General features: G+C 53.3%; 5 protein-coding genes across 5 annotated transcripts; 2 read left to right on the top strand and 3 right to left on the bottom strand.

Moving 5' to 3' along the window:
- Nucleotides 1–2,328: 2,328 nt before the first annotated feature.
- cdt-2 (cellodextrin transport-2) lies at nucleotides 2,329–4,535 on the top strand. Its single transcript, XM_958780.2, has 4 exons — nucleotides 2,329–2,548; nucleotides 2,607–2,732; nucleotides 2,802–3,903; nucleotides 3,968–4,535. Exons 1-4 carry the CDS (start codon nucleotides 2,379–2,381, stop codon nucleotides 4,145–4,147), a joined length of 1,578 nt encoding a protein of 525 aa, XP_963873.1. The 5' UTR covers nucleotides 2,329–2,378; the 3' UTR covers nucleotides 4,148–4,535.
- Nucleotides 4,536–8,138: 3,603 nt separating this feature from the next.
- NCU08113 (hypothetical protein) lies at nucleotides 8,139–9,478 on the bottom strand. Its single transcript, XM_958750.3, has 2 exons — nucleotides 9,135–9,478; nucleotides 8,139–8,629 (listed from the first exon to the last, which is right to left on the bottom strand). Exons 1-2 carry the CDS (start codon nucleotides 9,384–9,386, stop codon nucleotides 8,231–8,233), a joined length of 651 nt encoding a protein of 216 aa, XP_963843.3. The 5' UTR covers nucleotides 9,387–9,478; the 3' UTR covers nucleotides 8,139–8,230.
- Nucleotides 9,479–9,947: 469 nt separating this feature from the next.
- NCU08112 (cytochrome P450 monooxygenase) lies at nucleotides 9,948–11,867 on the bottom strand (the record flags this gene model as incomplete). The annotated part of the gene is made up of 4 exons (XM_958749.2): nucleotides 9,948–10,141; nucleotides 10,282–10,851; nucleotides 10,916–10,979; nucleotides 11,032–11,867. 4 exons carry the CDS (start codon nucleotides 11,865–11,867, stop codon nucleotides 10,001–10,003), a joined length of 1,611 nt encoding a protein of 536 aa, XP_963842.1. The 3' UTR covers nucleotides 9,948–10,000.
- A 1,176-nt stretch (nucleotides 11,868–13,043) lies between these two features.
- On the bottom strand, nucleotides 13,044–14,389 carry NCU08111 (arginine N-methyltransferase 2; the record flags this gene model as incomplete). The annotated part of the gene is made up of 2 exons (XM_958748.1): nucleotides 13,044–13,078; nucleotides 13,135–14,389. The coding sequence occupies 2 exons, from the start codon at nucleotides 14,387–14,389 to the stop codon at nucleotides 13,044–13,046; spliced, it is 1,290 nt and encodes a 429-aa protein (XP_963841.1).
- A 451-nt stretch (nucleotides 14,390–14,840) lies between these two features.
- Nucleotides 14,841–18,066, top strand: NCU08110 (vacuolar transporter chaperone 4). Its single transcript, XM_958747.3, has 3 exons — nucleotides 14,841–15,085; nucleotides 15,192–17,306; nucleotides 17,415–18,066. Exons 2-3 carry the CDS (start codon nucleotides 15,282–15,284, stop codon nucleotides 17,703–17,705), a joined length of 2,316 nt encoding a protein of 771 aa, XP_963840.3. The 5' UTR covers nucleotides 14,841–15,085; nucleotides 15,192–15,281; the 3' UTR covers nucleotides 17,706–18,066.
- The last annotated feature ends 1,071 nt before the right edge of the window (nucleotides 18,067–19,137 follow it).

Below are 19,137 nucleotides of genomic sequence, written 5' to 3'. Positions count from 1 at the left end.
GTAGCCTACCGGTAGCTGCCTCTTGCTGGCGGCCTTCTGTGGCGCTTCTTGGGCCGGGTTTGCGGAAAATCCTTCCTGTCCACCTGTCAGGCTCGCCTGCTCACATGTCGGTTGACCTCCCTTCTCCCAAGTGAAATGTGGTGGCGTCGATCAGGATTCCCCACAAGTCACAAACTCATGATGAGCTGGGCGTGCATACCATGCGGCTCTCTGGCCGAGAATCGAGAAATCCGGATCATGGTTAACCTATTGGATACACCATCTTCGCCGTTGGCGCCATCTCGACCAACATCCACGGTGATGCCATTTGATGATCAATTGGGTCCTGTGTACGCTGGAAGGGCCGACGACGCTGGCCCTTTGAGATCCAGAATCACAGATGGCCGGTTGTACCACACCTCGACGCCATCACAAGCCGTGTGTGGTTCCCGCTGTAGCCCACTGGAGGCCTGCTATCGTGAAGCGTCTAGCGTCGAGTAGTGTACATACCTACTTCCCGCACCGCACTACACATGCAGTAGCATGACCTGTCAAGCGGATCAGCATGCTCAATTTACGCAGTACATCCTGTCCCGACGTGGGACGTCCTAGATCCAACAAGCAAGGGACATCCCAGATTTCTACATTCTGCCTGATATTGAAATATAGCTTAAACATGGCAATACGCGCCGCCGCGGGAGGCAGAGCTAGTCTGTGTCGGTGGCCGCCGCTGGCAAATGCTGATGCGGTTGGTTGAGCAAGCGAGCAGGCGAGGCACGAAACCCTCCAGACCGGGTGGGCAAGAACACGGCAACATTGGGCCCGTTCGACCCGGATCGCGCCCCGTGTCTATATCATTCTACGGCGGCGTTGGTCGTTATGTGCCGCGCCCGTACAGGTCATATCCGGCACCGCGAGATACTCGACCCGGAGGAAAACCTCAATGTGAGTATCCATCGGGACGTCGCCCGCCATGCGGTCGAGCAAAGCACATCCTCGAAGTACAGAAGATAAAGACGCCTCGACAAACGCCACCGAACCCGAATACACATCTGATGCATTCGCTTGGCGAGACCTGGCTGATGTGCCATGGCAGATTCGGTCCGCCTATGCCGCTGTTGTCTGGTTGGCCGTTCCAAAACAACCCTTCGATTCACCGTTCGCTACCACTGGACTCGCTTGTACCTGTGCCGTTGTTCGTCGAGTTGCACTGTCTCGAATGTGGTCAAGTTTCGGTACACAGGCACGACAGCAGTCAAAGCCGCAGCAGAACCGGTCCATGTCATTGCCCAATGCTACGACGGGACATCTAGTGTATGAACCCAAGATGGAGATGCCAGATTCTTCTTGCTCTACCATCATAACTCCTCGTGGCCTTGAGGTGGTTGTCCCGACAGTGAATTCTAGAGACTTTGGAGACTATGGAGAACAAGAGCCAGCCGTCAAGCCAACGCTCGTTTAAAGTTTCACTCCAAACTTACGACGAACTTGTGCTCGGCAACGGAAAACGAGGAGAAAAGATACTGGGTCAGAACGGGACACACTGGGGGCAGACCAGGGTGACGGATTGTGGAGGTGGAGTAAGCCAGGCCACAAAAGTTGGGGAAGGTCGGGGAGGAGAGGTTACATCCACCGTGTTCCCCACATACGGCATGTGAGAGTGGAAGACACTTTTCAACTTCTCTCTCTCCCTGAACACCCTTGACTGCTGGTGCTTGGCATGGATTTGACTGGGAAGGGCAAGCTACCGGAAACCCACAACTCTAGACATCACAAGCGGTGATCCGGGTCGACGACAACAACCTTCTTTCATAAACCACCCAACTCCAGCATCGGGGATGGACTAGCCTAGCCTGTGTCCAAGTCTAGTCCCTTGGCGCTACCCCAGGCAAGACAGCCTCCAAAGACACCACACCAACAGCCGGAAGCGGAGACTCGTGGAGGCGGCGGCCGGTCAAGATGGTTGGATTGGTTAAGCTTTGGTGCAGCTGTTTGGCTCGTCCTGACTGGTCCTGAATGGTCTGGTTTTCCCGTTCCCTTTCCCACCCCCTGCCTAATGGTTGCCCACCCCCTGACCCCTGGCCACACAGTACCTGTCAATGTACACTCTCAAAATCTCCAAGCTAGTCCTCCTTGGTACGTACTCAGCAGCATGCATGGGAAGACGCTCCCGGTCCGGATGCCCGTCTGGGTCATTCTCCGTATGGACGAACCATTCGAATCCGTCATATGTCAAAGCTACCACCAGCTCGTTATATAATCCCCCTTCCCTCCCCCATATGACCTGACGCCTTGTTGTGTGTCTTTTCTTTTCCTCATCAGCCTCTCCTCCACTTGTACCAGGGGAACGGACCAGCTGTATCATTCGACCCAGACAAGACAACATCATCACATTCAAAATGGGCATCTTCAACAAGAAGCCCGTGGCTCAGGCCGTCGACCTCAATCAGATACAGGAGGAGGCTCCTCAGTTTGAGAGGGTTGACTGGAAGAAGGACCCCGGTCTTCGCAAGCTCTACTTCTACGCCTTCATTCTTTGCATTGCTTCGGCCACCACCGGTTACGATGGGTAAGGGGATTCAAGACATCCAAGAAGCACAACCTGCTGACGCTCATCTCCCCCACAGCATGTTCTTCAACTCGGTGCAGAACTTCGAGACCTGGATTAAGTACTTTGGCGACCCGCGAGGATCCGAGCTTGGTCTGCTCGGTGCTCTCTACCAGATTGGTTCCATTGGCTCCATCCCCTTTGTGTAAGTCTTCACGAGGATTGCAACACATGGCAGATTCGACGAAACTGACTCGATACCCTCACTATACAGCCCCCTCCTTACCGACAACTTTGGCCGCAAGACCCCCATCATCATCGGCTGCGTTATCATGATCGTCGGTGCCGTTCTCCAGGCCACGGCCAAGAACCTCGATACATTCATGGGCGGCCGTACCATGCTCGGCTTTGGCAACTCCCTCGCCCAGATCGCCTCCCCCATGCTTCTCACCGAGCTCGCCCATCCTCAACACCGCGCTCGTCTCACCACCATCTACAACTGCTTGTGGAACGTTGGTGCCCTCGTCGTCTCGTGGTTGGCCTTTGGCACCAACTACATCAACAACGACTGGTCATGGCGCATTCCCGCCTTGCTCCAGGCTTTCCCCTCCATCATTCAGCTCCTCGGTATCTGGTGGGTTCCCGAGTCTCCCCGTTTCCTCATCGCCAAGGACAAGCACGACGAGGCCCTCCACATCCTCGCCAAGTACCACGCCAACGGCGACCCCAACCACCCCACCGTCCAGTTTGAGTTCCGCGAGATCAAGGAGACCATCCGCCTCGAGATGGAATCGACCAAGAACAGCAGCTACCTCGACTTCTTCAAGAGCCGCGGCAACCGCTACCGCCTCGCCATCCTCCTCTCGCTCGGCTTCTTCTCCCAATGGTCCGGCAACGCCATCATCTCCAACTACTCCTCCAAGCTGTACGAGACCGCCGGCGTCACCGACTCCACCGCCAAACTCGGTCTTTCCGCCGGACAGACCGGTCTCGCGCTCATCGTGTCCGTCACCATGGCGCTGCTCGTCGACAAGCTCGGTCGTCGTCTTGCTTTCCTCGCTTCCACGGGCGGCATGTGCGGCACCTTTGTCATTTGGACGTTGACAGCCGGCCTGTACGGCGAGCACCGCCTCAAGGGCGCCGACAAGGCCATGATCTTCTTTATCTGGGTGTTCGGCATCTTCTACTCGCTCGCCTGGTCCGGGTTGCTGGTCGGCTACGCCATCGAAATCCTCCCTTACCGACTTCGCGGCAAGGGGTTGATGGTCATGAACATGTCGGTGCAGTGCGCGCTGACGCTCAATACTTATGCGAACCCTGTTGCGTTTGATTACTTTGGTCCTGATCACTCGTGGAAGCTTTATCTTATTTACACTGTGAGCTTTTCATCTCCTTTTTTTTTGTTCTTCTGGCGCAACAAATACTAACAGTAGTGAAAAGTGCTGGATCGCCGCCGAGTTCGTCTTCGTCTTCTTCATGTACGTCGAGACCAAGGGCCCCACGCTCGAGGAGCTTGCCAAGGTCATTGATGGCGATGAGGCCGATGTTGCCCACATCGACATTCACCAGGTCGAGAAGGAGGTGGAGATTCACGAGCATGAGGGCAAGTCTGTTGCTTGAGTGTCTGTTTGAGATTGATCTCTGTTTTTTTTACTGCTTAGTGATGTGATTGTCCTAGTAATTTGGGAACTTCAACAGACAAGTCGTCACCAGTTGGATAGCTGGGGTTTCAGCGTCTTGCTTGACCTTGCTTGTTGGGAAATGTTTATGATATGAAGTTTACATGTTAATATTTTTGTCTATCTGTTTACCAACGCTACACGATGTGGATGAATGGCGACGTCGATGGCGGGATGACGAGAGTCACTGGGAAGCGAAGGAAAGGGAGGGGAAGGGAAAGATTGGAATATTCCTCGGTAAAGGAACGCGTTATTATATACCCTCTTTGTTGTTGTTATCGTCGTTTGGAATAGATAGTCTTGGAAGGAAATGAATGAACGATAATGGCACTTTTGTCGCTGCACTTTTTTTTTTTTTTTTTTTTTTTTTTTTTTTTGGTATACCTCTGTAGTGCTTTTCTTGACTTGTTGTCCTTCCTTGGTTTCTCACAGCGGGAGCAACATTGAAAGGTTTCGGGATGGCTTCATCTTTTTTTTTTTTTGCACAGCTACCTCTCTCTACGTGGGAGTGGAAACAACCTACGGAGATCGCGACGACCGATCAATGACAACCCGCTGCTACTACACTACCTAAAATGCGGCGACGGCTCAGCAACGGAGGCGACTTGGGGCGTTGCCTTTTTCCCCAGTGGCTTCCCCCCGTTCCAGTCCAGTTCAGTCCACCTTTCCCACCAGCGGAAACTTGGAAAGGAAGGGGGATGATGGGAAGGAAAGGGGATGTATACCGTGTGAGAAAAAGGGGAACTGACCCGGACCAATTACTACCCTATGCTCATAATTTGAGAGGCTACCTAATGCAGAGAAATGTTCGCTGTATTTAGCCGGATCTACGACATCCAGTCTTGGCTGGCTCTGGGATGAGTCTTGGATTCCGGGTAAGTTCTACACTAGGTAGGTAGGCTAGAAGGATACCTAGGCTAGGTATGTAGTGTTGTATAGGTAGGTAGGTACTTGCTTACCTGTAGGTACCCGTCCGTCTGTATGTCTGAGGAAACATCGACTGGAAGGTCTCGGACACAAGCACATGGGGACATGGGGACATGGGGACATGGATACTTGGCTTGCTGGATGAATGGCAAAAAGTACCTAGTTGGGGAGCGTGGATGGGGAGAGTAAAGTGAGGGGGATGAAAATGTGAAGCACGCGGAGTGAGTTGCGCATGGGGAACGTGGAGAGATGGGGAAAATGGAGAGTTACCGGTACTACGTGAGGAACAGGTTGTAGCAGTTGCGTTGGCGGCGTGGGAATCAAGGGGAGGAGGGATGATAGACCTTGGAAAGGAGCCCATCTGAACGGAGGCAGCTTGGGCAAGACACTCGCTACCTACCTAGTTCTGGTCGTCTGGTTGGAAGAAACCCCATCGCATTAGATTTTAGGCGAAGGGGAGGAACGATTGTGCTATCGTGGAGGTAGGGAAGCAAGCACCTCAGTTCACTCCCTCATTTCTCGGATGACTGCTTCTTTTTCAACAAATGGGTGATGAAGAAGCGACGATGGAAGGAGGACTTATCGATCAACACTACATGCCCCGCTCATTGCTGGTAACAGAGACAGATACTACCATCGAAACCGCTTGCTGCTGAGGCCACACACTTTCAGGACTCCAGGCACCATGGATGGCGAATACAGAGTGCCCAGAATGCACGACAGGAGGAGAGGAGAGGAGCCAGGTCTAAGGGCCACTTGCCGACAGATGTTGAACCCACTTGCCACTTCACTGACTGCCCATTTCCCTTCCGCCACTCCTGACCGCTGCCAACTTGGAGGTATCTATCTACCTATCAATCACTTCAGATCTCCAATCCCAGATCGATAGTCGTAGTTCTGGGCTCAACGGCAAGTTCATCTCCCCCGCAATAAGGCAAAGTTTGCCCCCCTTTATCCGTCACCAGATTCATCGTCAGAGTCTCAGTCTCTCAGACTGACCTAGACTGAATGGGATTAATCTAGAGCTAAGTGAACCGGACGAGACTGCTCGCTTGGTCAGGCGAGAACGTCCAGATTGGACACTGATCCGTTCAGGGTTTTCGAGTGGCGAGGGTAGAGTACACTGTTGCCAACGGTCATCAAAACCCACATTCCCAATCACCAGACGTCAAGGGCGCCAAAGTGAGGGTGAGGTATCGGTGCTTGGATGAATGAGAAAGGGCACCGTGGAGGACTGTTAGCACACTTCAAGTCTACCTCAATGCAGCGAGAACTGCTTGGGACTGACACTTGGAGTCAGCGCAAGAGACTATATTTCAAGAAAACCTTGACCTCAGAGCCGGGAAGCCTGACAACCTAGGTACCAAAGGGCGTGGGACTGACTAGAATGTACCCTACCTACCTCTACCTGATATCGCACACGAGTCACTGGACAGTGGACATCAGAGAGCGTCTACTGTACGCCGCCCCAGGGACCCGGCCCTCTGGGCACTGATACGAGCCATCATATTAAGGGTGCACGAAATTTCGGCCCATGAATGGGCTAGAGCAGACTAGATCCATCGGAAACTCGGGGGAATGAACCGGTTAAATGCATCCTGGTTGGTCCCAGATGGAGACCCCTAGGTAGAAGTACCACCGTATCTCAGGTAGAGTTACGTACCACAAGGTTCATGCAGGTTTCAGGGGGGGGCATGGCGATGACAAGACGGTGAGAAGTTGGAGATGGCGGAACAATACACGGGGCTAGGTGGACGGATAGCGAAGACTTCGAGTCCGGCGGTGTCGAAGATGGAGTCCAGTTGGAGAAATCGTAGTTCTGGACTGTTCTTTCTGAGGAGAATAATAGAAGGGGTGGTAAGAAGGAGATGAAGGACAGTCTGCTCGTTGTAGGGTGATGTTTTCCATGAGAAACAAAGTGAACTCTTCAACAACCTACCGGGTAGTCATCACTTACTACAGCATGCCAAACCACGCCTAGAGGTATCCAGACACCACATTCTTCCGAGATACCGCAAGGTTACGACGCGGCCCTACAACATCACCAACCGCGCGCGTCTACTGAGTACAACCTTCATCTCAAACCGAGCGACGCAGTACTACAGCCCATATCTCCCGTAGCCGCAAGGAGCACCTCACATAAAGCAGACCCCAAAGACTTCGATGAAAGTGAGGTAGTCATTTACCCCTGAGCAGTGCATGAGCTTCACTAGGCTCGCGGGTCACATTGACACTTCACGGGTTGCATACAACTGTACAGGTAGAGGTAGGTAGCGGTAGCATCGATCCCGATCCCGCTGCGACGATAAGATGAGCTGGACTACGAGCGGCCCGGTGCCCGCGGAGTCGGGACCAACTTCGATTTATGTGGTTGGTGTTGCGGAGTCCACGGTCTTGGAGAGGTTTGCGGAAATAGACCGTATCAGACTTCCAAGTTAACACTGGTTTCATTGTTGTTTCCAGATGTTGGGTTTGAGGCGGTTGCAGTTGAGCTAATTGCTATCAATTAGCATAGTTGTTTCCATCTTTTGTCGTTCATGGATCGGTGGCTGGAATCAAAAGGAAGCCAGGGCTCCGTGCCGTGCATACTCCCGATAATTTTTTGACAGGAAAGATGTGACAGGGAAGAACGTGTATATCGCCCTTTGACAAGTGCACTTTCCCTTCACTTCATCACTGAAAGACCGGACTATTTGGACTTCCGGCCGGCACAGTCATAAGACTCAGGTCGACACTTGGGCCACAATCAATATGAGAGAACATCACAACCTCCAAAAGCCTTTTTCACATCTTAGTCCATCGAACACTTATATTCAAGACATTTTCATACAACACAAACACTATCCATACAGACCTCTTTCTTACCTTCTACTATTCTTTTCCCCCTTGGAAGTAGCCAGACCATCACTCACCCACCACCCAACACCAAAGCCCACAACCCGGCTCCCTCCCAATCTGTCTCATCATCGTCCTCTTTTCCTCTTTCCCCCTCGTTATCCCCTCCCTTTCCTTCCTCCCCCTTTCCTTCCCCCCTTTCTAGCCGTTCCATATCCTCCCCCTCCACCCCTCCAGGTACTTCACCAGTACCCTCTGCATTTCACTTCTTCGACCCACCTCCCATCCCCATCCCCTCCTTCATCCCCTCCTTCATCCCCTCCATCTTCTTCCCCACGCCTTCCATTCCCTTCTTCATCTCCTCCGTCATTTTATGTCCCATTCCTCCTCCACTGCTACCGCTACCGCTGGATTGCTGCTGCTGTTGCTGCTGCTGCTGTTGACCCGTACCACCCATACCACTGCCCATACCACTACCCATGCCAGAGGAGCCCATGCCCATACTAGAGGAACCGCCCTGCGGCATGTTTTCCGAGGTCGCTGAACCCTCGGGCATCATCATCTTGGCTTTCATGTCTTTGGTCATCATGCCGGCGCCGGCTTGCTTGGTGCCTGTCTGAGAGGCGGAGGATTTTGGCATGTTTTTCTCGTCGTCGTGCATCTTTGGTGGTGGGTGGGTTAGTATTGTTCATGGAGATGGGGATGGGAGGGGAATGGGGTGTTTGTGCGAGCGGTAGAAAGAGGGAGAGAGAAAGAGGGCGAGAGAGAGAGAGGCAAGGTGGGAAGGAGGTGGAAAAAAAGAAGCGGTGGAAGGAAAGGGGAAATGGAGGAGAGTATCGAAGGAAAAAAGGGGGCGGAGAGAGTTAATGGAAAGAAAAGGAGAAAAGAAAGAGAAAGAGGGAGAGAAAATGTGGTGAATGGAAAAGGGGTAGGAAAAGGGGTAGGATAAGAGGGTGGAGAAAAATAAAGAGTGGAAAGAGAGATGGTAAAAAGGGTGAAAGGAGAAAAGAGGAAGAGTAAGAAGACGACAATATGTGGGTGGGCAATGACGCCTGCATCACAAGATATATCCAAAGGCGATCAACTTGGAGATACAATGGGCTTGGAGGGGTAAACGGAAAAGGAAACCGACAGCAATGAAGATGGAAGATGGATGGTCAACATACATGAGCCTCCTCCTCGGCGCGGTAAATCAAATCATGACCCTCCTCCAAAGCGAGATCGGTGTATCCGGGCTCCTGCTCGCCCTCATGCCTCAGGTGGTGCGGCTGGTGACCAACGTTTTCCTGGTGCACCTGCTTCTTTCCGTGCTGCGGCATGTTGTGATGATGCTGTTCGTGGTGCTGTTCGTGATGTTGTTGATGTTCGTGGTGTTGTTCGTGATGTTGTTGGTGTTCGTGATGAGACTGATGATGCATTAGACGAAAGTCTAAGGAAAGAAGAAAGGTGAACGAAAACAGAGAGCACGCAATTTGTGGCGGGATAAATTATAAGAGAGAGAGACGGTCGCCATCATATACCTAGGTAGAGACGTCAATGTGGAGGGAGAAGCATGGACTGAAGATGTCATTTTGACGGCGGTGTCTGGAAAGCATGTACGAAGACTGGACGTCATTGCCTGAGGGGTCGGGAAGACGGGGATATGAGGGGGAACTCGGGCGGGAGTTACGAGGTCTGTGAGCACTAACAGCTGTGCACCGGAGTTTAGTAGAAGGATCATAGGGCTCATACTTGAACGGAACTGGAAGCTGAGGAGAGCTTGCGGAGCTATGGCCATAGGTCCCCATTCGGAGGCCGAACAGTGAGGGACAGATGACATCGGTGTTGATGTGGATCCAGCTGCGCAGGTGCTCCTAACCAGACAATGGCAGATGACAGCAAGATCCTCGACGTGTTTTGTCATTTGAGGCAGCCCATTGACCTAGCGGAGAGTTGAAGGAGAGCAATACCGTGAACTTCAAGTGGCACATATGTGAAAGGCACGTCGAAGTCAACTCGTCATTTTGCTTATTTGAAACCTCTCGATAGACGCCTAGCTTGACTTCTCGTCCTCCGTCTTGCTGTGCCTGTCCGTAACAGTCAGATAAAAGTCGTCATGGAAAAAGATGTGATAGTTGCGGCTCTTCCAAGGTTGTGTAGGATTGGCGAGCTGGAAGTCAAAGTTCCGCATGAGCTGTTTGCGCGCTTTGTTAGCAATATTCCTGTTACTCCTTTCTCGCGGACCCCGCGACTCTTTCCATTGCCAGACGATTATCCTTTCTTTTCGGCAACCCAAGAAGAAAAGTAAACGCAAAGAAACGCAAAGAAACATACCTGGCAGAAAATCTTATTCAACTCCAACATGGCCACCATCTTGCCCGCGCACTGCCACCTCCCATACCCAAACACCATCTCCACCACGCTCTTCATCTCCCTCCTGCGTTCCGCATCACACCCCTCCTCCTCCAACCACCTCTCCGGTCTCCAGATATCACTGTCAACACCAAACACCTCCTTGTTCCTCTGCATCGCGCCAAACGTAGCCGTAATCTTGGTTCCACCGGGGATGAATTTTCCATCGCGGGTATAATCACCCTCGGGCGGGACGATCTTGAAGGGGAGTCCATCGAAGGGAGGGCGCATGCGCAGGGACTCGTAGATTACTGCTTGGAGATAGGGGAAGGCGAGGGATTCGGCATTGGTGATGCATGGGGAAGAGATGAGACCGGACGCGATACGTTCGTCGATTTCACGCTGCAGACGCGTGTAGGCGCGCGGGTTGGAGCAGAGGTAGAGTAGGCCGGAGCGGATGCCGGTGGCGGTGGTGTCGGAGCCGGCGAGGATCTGGAAGATGGATTCGGTCTCGCATTGACGTTGGGTGAGGCCGCGGCGGATGAAGGAGCCCTGATGATGTTTTGGAAATGGTCAGTGTGGAAGGGAGAGGAGGGAAAGGGGAAAAAAGACTTACGAGCATGTCCTGCTGGTCTTTGGCATCTGGAGCAAAGCGTTTGGCGACGATTTCTCTCGCGACCCTGTTTCCTGTCAGTTGTCTTCCCAACAAGTCGAGCAAGGATAGCAACCCACTTCATAATCAAGCCCATTCCCCTCGGGTCTTTCGTCGTCGGACCAAACATCTTCAAGAACAGGGGATTACTCAAAACCTTCCCGATAATGGGAATCGTCGCACCCATGGCATTACCATAGACCAAATTGTGAACCATGTAGATGTACCCAAACACGTCCTCCTCCTTGGTGATATGGTCAAACTCGACCTGGAACGCCGTCTTGCAAATGACATCAAGCGTGAAGTACTGCGCCATCTGGCCAAACTCCAACATCTCCCTTCCCGCTGGTGACGTAGACCCCTTGGGCGCCGCATATTTGGTCCTGATCTTGTCGACCAGCTTGCTAATAACATGGGCAATGTCCTTTTCCACGCCGGTGTTATCCCTGCCTGCGTATCCGGGAGCCATTTTGCTCTTGAGCTTGTCGTGGTAGGTAGTGGAAGTGGTGCTGAACATGTTATCGTCATAGGGATCGAGGCGGTTCAATTTGTACCAGTCCGAGCGGGTATAGCGAGAGCGCGCGCCAGACATACGCCGGATCAGGTCGAGCTCGGTGGTGATGAGGTCTGAGGGGCCAATGCGCACGGTGGAAGGATATCCGGGCTCGACGCCGCCATACTTGTCTTGGGCGGCGTGGGCTGCTTCACCCATTTGGCCCGAGTGGATGATCTTGAAGATCCAGAGGTACGAAAACTTGCCGAGCCATGGGCCGTCAAAGTGACGCAGGCGATACCAGGCAATGATGGAGGAGGTGATGTAGTAGACAATAAGAAGGGAGAAGGTGGTGATGAGGATGGCCTTGGGAGATGCAGTTGTGAGACGAGAAGGGTCGAAGAAGCCGCCGAGGGAGGCCATCGTGGGGAGAACCATATTGGGCAACCTATCGACTTTGGAGTCGTCCCTGTGCTGAAGGAAGTCGGCCGAGAGACTTTGAAGGGAGAGTCGCGACACTTTATATGGCCTTCCTATCAAAGATCCATCACGAACCTTTTTCCTCTTCACAAGCTCGACCTACACCCGTCCGGCACTTGTTCTGTGTAGCAAGCAGCATTCCGGATGTCATTAGTATTGGGTAGTGTAGCCGCATCAAGTCGGATGAATGTTCGGTATCTCTAGGGTAGTAGTGTGGTGGAGTTCGGACCCTGACGATGGTTGCACGAACGAAACCTCAAAGCTTGTCTAGACTTGAACCATTTGGTCCACCACAAACAACTGGCCAATCCAGCGGATGGATCATCGCTTGGTACGGTTGCCGGAGTTTGTTCCCCACGCGCTTTTACGGTGATTCGTCCCAATCCATTGCGCGAGCCTTGTAAAGCAGCGATGGTTTTTCCTAGCTTCCTTCAAGAGGTGGAGGTTTTTCTGATAGTGCGCAAAATATCGACAGCGACACAGGTTTGATCCATTCTCGCACGGGGAGGCGCGGACCGTGCCTAGGGTGTCTCGGATGGTGTCGGCTTGTCGACAGAATAAGCTTTCATGCTCTGACGACATGAAGATATCTGTAGAGGTGTGGCTGATTGCGACCCGAACAGTCCAATGTGTTGACAGGGACGGTTACATTTGTTGTAAGATGCTGCCCCTCCGGCATCAATCCGAGTAAGGGTGCATATGCTTATCTAGGCGACAGTCGCGTAGGTACACTATCGTGGCGAGGTTACACAACATTGGCCGAGCTGTGGAGGGAGAAAAGTCTGTTTGTGGATGAAGGGAGCATCACTCATAGGGTGGATGCCGGTGTCGGTCGCTGCTAAGTCGAAGCGGAACAAGTTCCGGGACTTTGGGTTGGTCGTGGTGGAGCCGGCGACCATGGTGTGTTGTCCGCATGAACACAGCATGTTGTTATCGGAAGTACACTAGACAAGGGAAAAAATCGAGTTTGCGTGTGGGTGATCAGAGCAACATCTCGACGTAGGCAACAGACAAGAACCGGGCATGATGGCACGGGATGCGGGACGGTAAAGATTCAATGGTAGAGAATGGGTATCGCGGCTTTTGATATTTCGAAGAGACAGAAAAGAAACAAGAAGGTTATCCGAGGAACGTGCACACGGGCAAGCGGTATGCTGCGAAATGTTAGCAAAGAGTCCAAAACACAGGAAGCTCAACATCTGGGACTTACTATCAAGAGTCCAGTACCGCCTCTTGACACCCTCCCAGCCGTCCTTGTCGGCCTCAGCCAGCTCCTTCATGTCCACAGGAATCTCCTTCCACTCCACATCCAAACCGGCATCAGCCAGGTGCATCTCAGCAACCTTGGTGTAGACATCGTAGCAAATCTGACGATCAGCTCCCAGTCCGTTGAAGAAACCAAAGATGCCGTTGGAGTCAAGCAGACCGGGGATGTACTCGGTGAAGAACATGCGCAGCTGGCCGTAGTCCTCGCCGAAGGTGTCAAAGTAGATGGCATCGTAGACATGACCCTCTTCCAACAGCTGGAGGCCAATCTGCTGCCACTTGCCCTCCCAGACTCTGTAGGCACCGGGAGCCGGACCGCTCTCTTCCCAGGTGGAATCGAACTTGGACTCGGGCGTGGAAATGTACTCGAGGACTTCGGGATGGGCCTCGATGATGTGATGGACGGCGGGCTTGGTCTCGGCGAACATGCCATCAATGATACCCATGCCGAAGCCGATGTTGAGGATCCTCTTGCCGGGCTCCTTGTTGGGGAGCAGGGCGTCAACACTGCGACGCATGATGTCGGTTTCCCAGGCCATCATGACACCGTTGCCAGCGTCGTCAACCAATTTGCCGTCAGAGTAGGCGACAGTAGAGCGGAGATACTTGTCGCTGGTGACTTGCTCCTCGAGGTTAACTGCAGGCGGTTGGAAGACAGCGGGCGTCTCTTCCTCAGCAGTTTGAGTTGCCTCTTCCGCGGCGACCAGCTCGGGAGCCTCCTCGCCATCCTCAGCCTGTGCCTCCTCACCCTCGGCCATCTCCTCATCATCCTCGTCATCACTGTCCAAAGCCTCATAGCCATCCATCAGACCAAACAACATCTCGGCCCTCACACCAGCATTGACGCAGAGCTCGTACAGCTCAGGCCGGTTGAGACGGGCAGCCACACAGCCGGGAGTCTCGTTGTTGTTGTCGACATCGTTCCAGATGGCACCCCACATGAGCAGCTCAGACACGGTAGCCTTGGCCTTTTCGTGGTCCTCGGGAGTGTCGTCCTCGGAAGGAGCACCGCATGAGCGGATGGCAGCGTGCAGGGGAGACTCGCCCGTCTTGGGGTCCTGGCCTCTGGCGACCTCGGGCGTGTCGATCAGCTTCTTGACTGTGTCGACATCGTGGGCCCAGGCGGCCGTGAGCATGCGCTGGATCTCGGGAGGGCAATCCTCCGAGATACGGACTGAAATCGAGTCGTTGTCGGCCATGGTGGCTTGGTATTTTGGGGTGTGATGTTGACTGGTGAGAGTCACAGAGAGAGGCCATCAAGTGTCTCGATTGGGCAGTTTATTTTTTCAGTGGGGCAGGCAGGACGAAATGTTCAGGGTTGGTAGTGGTGAGAGACGCCATGATCAGGGTTATGTAAGTGACCAAGGTACGTAGCGCTCTACAGGCTACAGCAGGCCCTGTCGTTAACAGATTGTCACCCGAGACAGGCCCTCCCCTGTTTGTGCACGGCCCCACTGCAGTGATGCCATTGCCCCATTTTTAACGACACTACAGGCAGGCAAGGGCTTGATTGGCCAATGGCAGCAACCCTCTGTGGAACGTGCCTTCATGGTGACCTCAGGCGCTCGGTCCTAGCCCGGTCGCCTACGGTGTACACGTAGCATGCACTAACAGCTCGACGCGGACAGCCTGCAGCATCCGTGCTAGTGTCGCGAGCCAACTTTCTGCCATCCTCACTTTCCATGTTTTCGCAGCCATCAAACTCCATCCCAACAATTAACCGGCGACCACAATCACGAACCACTCGACAACCACATGTTCCGTTTTCAGTAGTCACGTTCTAACCCGGCCCATCGATACTACCTAGTCGTAAACCGAGACTACCATCGACTGACTGTCTAGCCGACTGGAGTCACCCATATCTACTCTCGTAGGCCCATCAAAGCGAGAATCAGGTACGAAAAGCTACCCCGCCACACACACTCTCTCTCTGCTGCTCTATTTATCGTGTCTCACTGTTTCGTGTATTGCGCGCCCATGCTTATTGTCCATGATCTCAAGACAGGAAAGCAGACGTGGCACTCGACCAGGTATCGATTCACAGACTCCTCCGCCAACAAGCCCCGTCGGTTGCGCCCAGGGCTCATCGTCATGAAGTTCGGCGAACAGCTCCGCTCCAGCATCATCCGCGAATACCAGTGGTACTACATCGACTATGACGGCCTCAAGGCCGACCTGAAGCGCCCCAGCGGCCCCCATGGCGAGTGGACAGAGGAGGATGAGAAACGCTTCGTCAGCAAGCTCGAGGCCGAGCTCGACAAGGTCCACACCAAGCAGCAGGTCAAGGCCATGGAGATCTCGAGGAGGATAGCCGTCAGCGAGCGCGAAGTCAAAGATGTCGTCAACCGTCTGCAGGAACGGGGGCTGAACGAAGAAGGGCCGTCCGAGGAGGAGTTCATGCTGCTGGAGGAGGATCTAAGCGACATCATTGCCGAGGTCCACGACCTTGCCAAGTTCGTCCAGGTCAACTATACCGGTTTCTACAAGATCATCAAGAAGCACGACAAGATGACAGGATGGCGCTTGAAGCCTGTGTTTGACGCACGTCTCAAGGCCAAGCCATTCTACAAGGAGAACTACGACGCGGCCGTCGTGAAGCTGTCCAAGCTGTACGATTTGGTCAGGACAAGAGGCAACCCCGTCAAGGGCGACAGTTCTGCCGGCGGAAGCCAAGGTAGCTTCGTCCGACACACCACCAAATACTGGGTGCACCCCGACAACGTGACCGAGCTCAAGTTGATCATCCTCAAGCATCTGCCTGTTCTGGTCTTCAACCCGAGCAAAGAGTTTGAGGAGGCCGACTCGGCCATCTCATCCATCTACTACGACAACCCCGAGACCTTTGAGCTTTACGAGGGTCGGTTGAAGAAGACGGAAGGTGCTGAGGCCATTCGTCTGCGATGGTACGGTGGCATGCAAACCGAGACCATCTTTGTTGAACGGAAAACCCACAGAGAAGATTGGACGGGCGAAAAGTCCGTCAAGGCTCGTTTCGCCCTGAAGGAAAAGCTCGTCAACCCTTACTTGCGCGGCGAGCTCCTCCCCTCGGCCATCTTCGAAAAGGCGCGCAAGGAAGGAAAGAAGTCCGAAAAGGCCATTGCTGAAGACGAGCGTCTCGCCGCCGAGATCCAGTACTCTGTCCTCAAGAAGAAGTTGAAGCCTGTTGTCCGCTCCTTCTACCACCGCACGGCCTTCCAGCTCCCCGCCGACGCGCGTGTGCGCATTTCCCTTGACACGGAGCTGACCATGATCCGCGAAGACAACCTGGATGGTGTCCAGCGGTCTGGTGACAACTGGCGGCGCACGGACATTGGCATCGATTGGCCTTTTCCCCAGCTTCCTCCCAGTGATATCTGTCGCTTCCCGTATGCCGTTCTCGAAGTCAAATTGCAGACACAGCTCGGCCAGGAACCGCCCGAGTGGGTCCGCCAGCTCATCTCTAGTCACTTGGTAGAAGCCGTGCCCAAGTTCTCCAAGTTCATCCACGGCACCGCCAGCCTCTTCCCCGATCGCATCCACCTCCTCCCCTACTGGTTCCCCCAGATGGACGTGGACATCCGCAAGCCGCCCACGCACGACTTTGGCATCAAGCGCCTCGAAAGCTCAACCAGGACCAGCACCACCGACGTCGACGAAGACGACGATGAGGATTCCGACGAGGAGAACGAGACCACGACCGAAAATCAGAACGGCGAGACCAGCGGTCAAGGCGTGACCAGAAACCGGCGGGCTCGTGGCGGTGTTACCGCTACTGACATTGAAGACCAGACCGTTGACCAGGCTTCCAACGAGAATACCTACCTGTACGACTCGGAGGACGAACCGGATGAAGATAGGCTAGAGGAGGCAAGGAGAGTCGGCGGCTGGACTTACTACTCGACTCTTTTGCAGACGCGCGCTAACGCCGCGGCGAGGGTGACGTGGTCAGTTCTCAAGGCGCTGGTGCCCAGGCCCCGAGCATCGCAGGTACCTAGAAACGCGAACTTGGAGAGCTTGTTGGGTTCGGGCGAGATTCATCAAAAGAGGATCAAGGCGCCCAAGGGCAAGAAGATTTATGTGCCGGTGAGGGTGGAGCCCAAGGTGTATTTTGCTGCCGAGAGGACCTTTTTGGGATGGGTATGACTCCTTTTCTTCTGATTTCCTTCTCCTTCCCCTTTTCATTTCCCTTCCCCATGTTCCCAGGCTCTTCGCCAGGCTACTCGAACTGACAACGATATTCAACAGCTCGAATACTCCATCTACATCGGCACCATCGCCGTCACCTTGCTCAATTTTGGCGCCAGCGACAAGGGCGGTCGCGGAAGCTCCATCATCGCCGCCGGCGTATTCACCCTGTTGGCCTTCCTCTCGCTGTGGTACGCCGTGGTGATTTACCTCTACCGCAGCCACGCCATCAGGACGAGAAAGGCGGCGAGGTATTATGATAAGTGGGGCCCAAGCATTCTCTGCGCGGCGCTGTTTGTGGCCGTGGTGTTGAACTTTGTGTATGAGGGGAAGGGCAGAGGGGTTTGGTGAGACCTGGCTGGCGAGGTACACTACTAGTTTGAGACGAAAAAGTCAAAGGACAGGAAGGTTGGGTTGTATGGTTCGGTGTTCTGGGGTTGTGGGGGGATCGGTGATGGACTAAAAAAAAAGAAGAAGAACTCGGGAGTTTGGATATTGCATTGGACGAGTCATGAGAATGAGAATGACAAGGATCGAGAGTATATCATGCATGATTATATAAGTTTGGATATTTGGGTACGCTAGTATATATCAGTTTGGACAGTTTGCCAAGGGGGAGGTTGAGAATGGGCAAGGTCAGCGGTTGCTTGGTGGGGGTTGAATGTAGGTAGTTAGCGACGGCATGATTAGTAAATAAAGAGAATCGAACATGTCTGGTTGTATCCAAGAGGAGCTTCATTTGATACCTGTTCACTACCAATGGCAGCTGATACAAACGACAAATCAACGAAACTGCTCACCAGGGATACCTGTACATCATCGACCCAGGCTCGGATGCCGGAGAAAGTAGTGGAGACCGCGCAGTGCAAGACGACGATCAGGTCCTATCGGTCCCACCAGCCCCACCGCGGACCGCCCCGTGATCGGCCCCACCCGGAAACTACACCGAAAACCGACATGCAAAACCCACGGCGGACACTCGGCGTTGTTTCAACTATTATAATTGCTGTGTGCTTTGATAGGGGTACGTTTAAGTGGGGGGGGCTAAGTACTCTCCTGTCATAACTGTGCTGCATGTCTTCTGAACCTTAAGTGTAGGTTTTAGGGTAAAACATTTATCTCGCTTCTGTTAATGGAATTATGATTTTTAGGGGATGGACAGCTAACGAAGTCTGTATTAATTTTCTTGTCGCCGGATATTTCATAGCGTAAAGGGGTCAAGAGGTGTTTTAAGGAGTCGAAAGGAGTCGTGAGCGATTGTAAGATCAAACTGTCTACAGCACCTGCACAAGTTAATGTTGAAGATGGCAACTCGAATACCTACCTACCTTGTAGGTTGTTGACTTAGTAGGGAACTTGGCAACACCGCGGTAGGTAGGTTCGTAGAAAAGACTGGACACGGGGAGTTGTAAGATGAGATGAGCTACCTATAGCTTCATTTGTAAGAAAGTTGAAAATATACTACCTAGGTAGGTATGTTTGAGCAAGACCCCGCCCGGTGCTTTCATGGAATCCATCAGAAATTTCCCTTTCATGCACCTTCTACCCTCTGCGATTTGCACTGTTTACAAGTTAGGTAGATATTAAATGATGCCGGATCATTGGCAGATTACGGGGCAGTCGCTAACATAGAGTGAGGTGGTGATGAAGAAGAAGGAAAGGATGCCTCGCGGTCCTGCGACCGGGAGACGGCGCAGGTTTAGGTTTAGATGCACTTGACAGGGAACGGAGCACGAGGCACATAACCCCCCATTCAGGCCCTGACATCCAACAACAGCTGGCA

Source organism: Neurospora crassa, linkage group I (genome assembly GCF_000182925.2).
Source record: "Neurospora crassa OR74A linkage group I, whole genome shotgun sequence".
Taxonomy (NCBI): Eukaryota; Fungi; Ascomycota; class Sordariomycetes; order Sordariales; family Sordariaceae; genus Neurospora; species Neurospora crassa.
The sequence above is the reverse complement of the archived record's forward strand: the minus strand, read 5'-3'. Positions and strand labels throughout refer to the sequence as shown.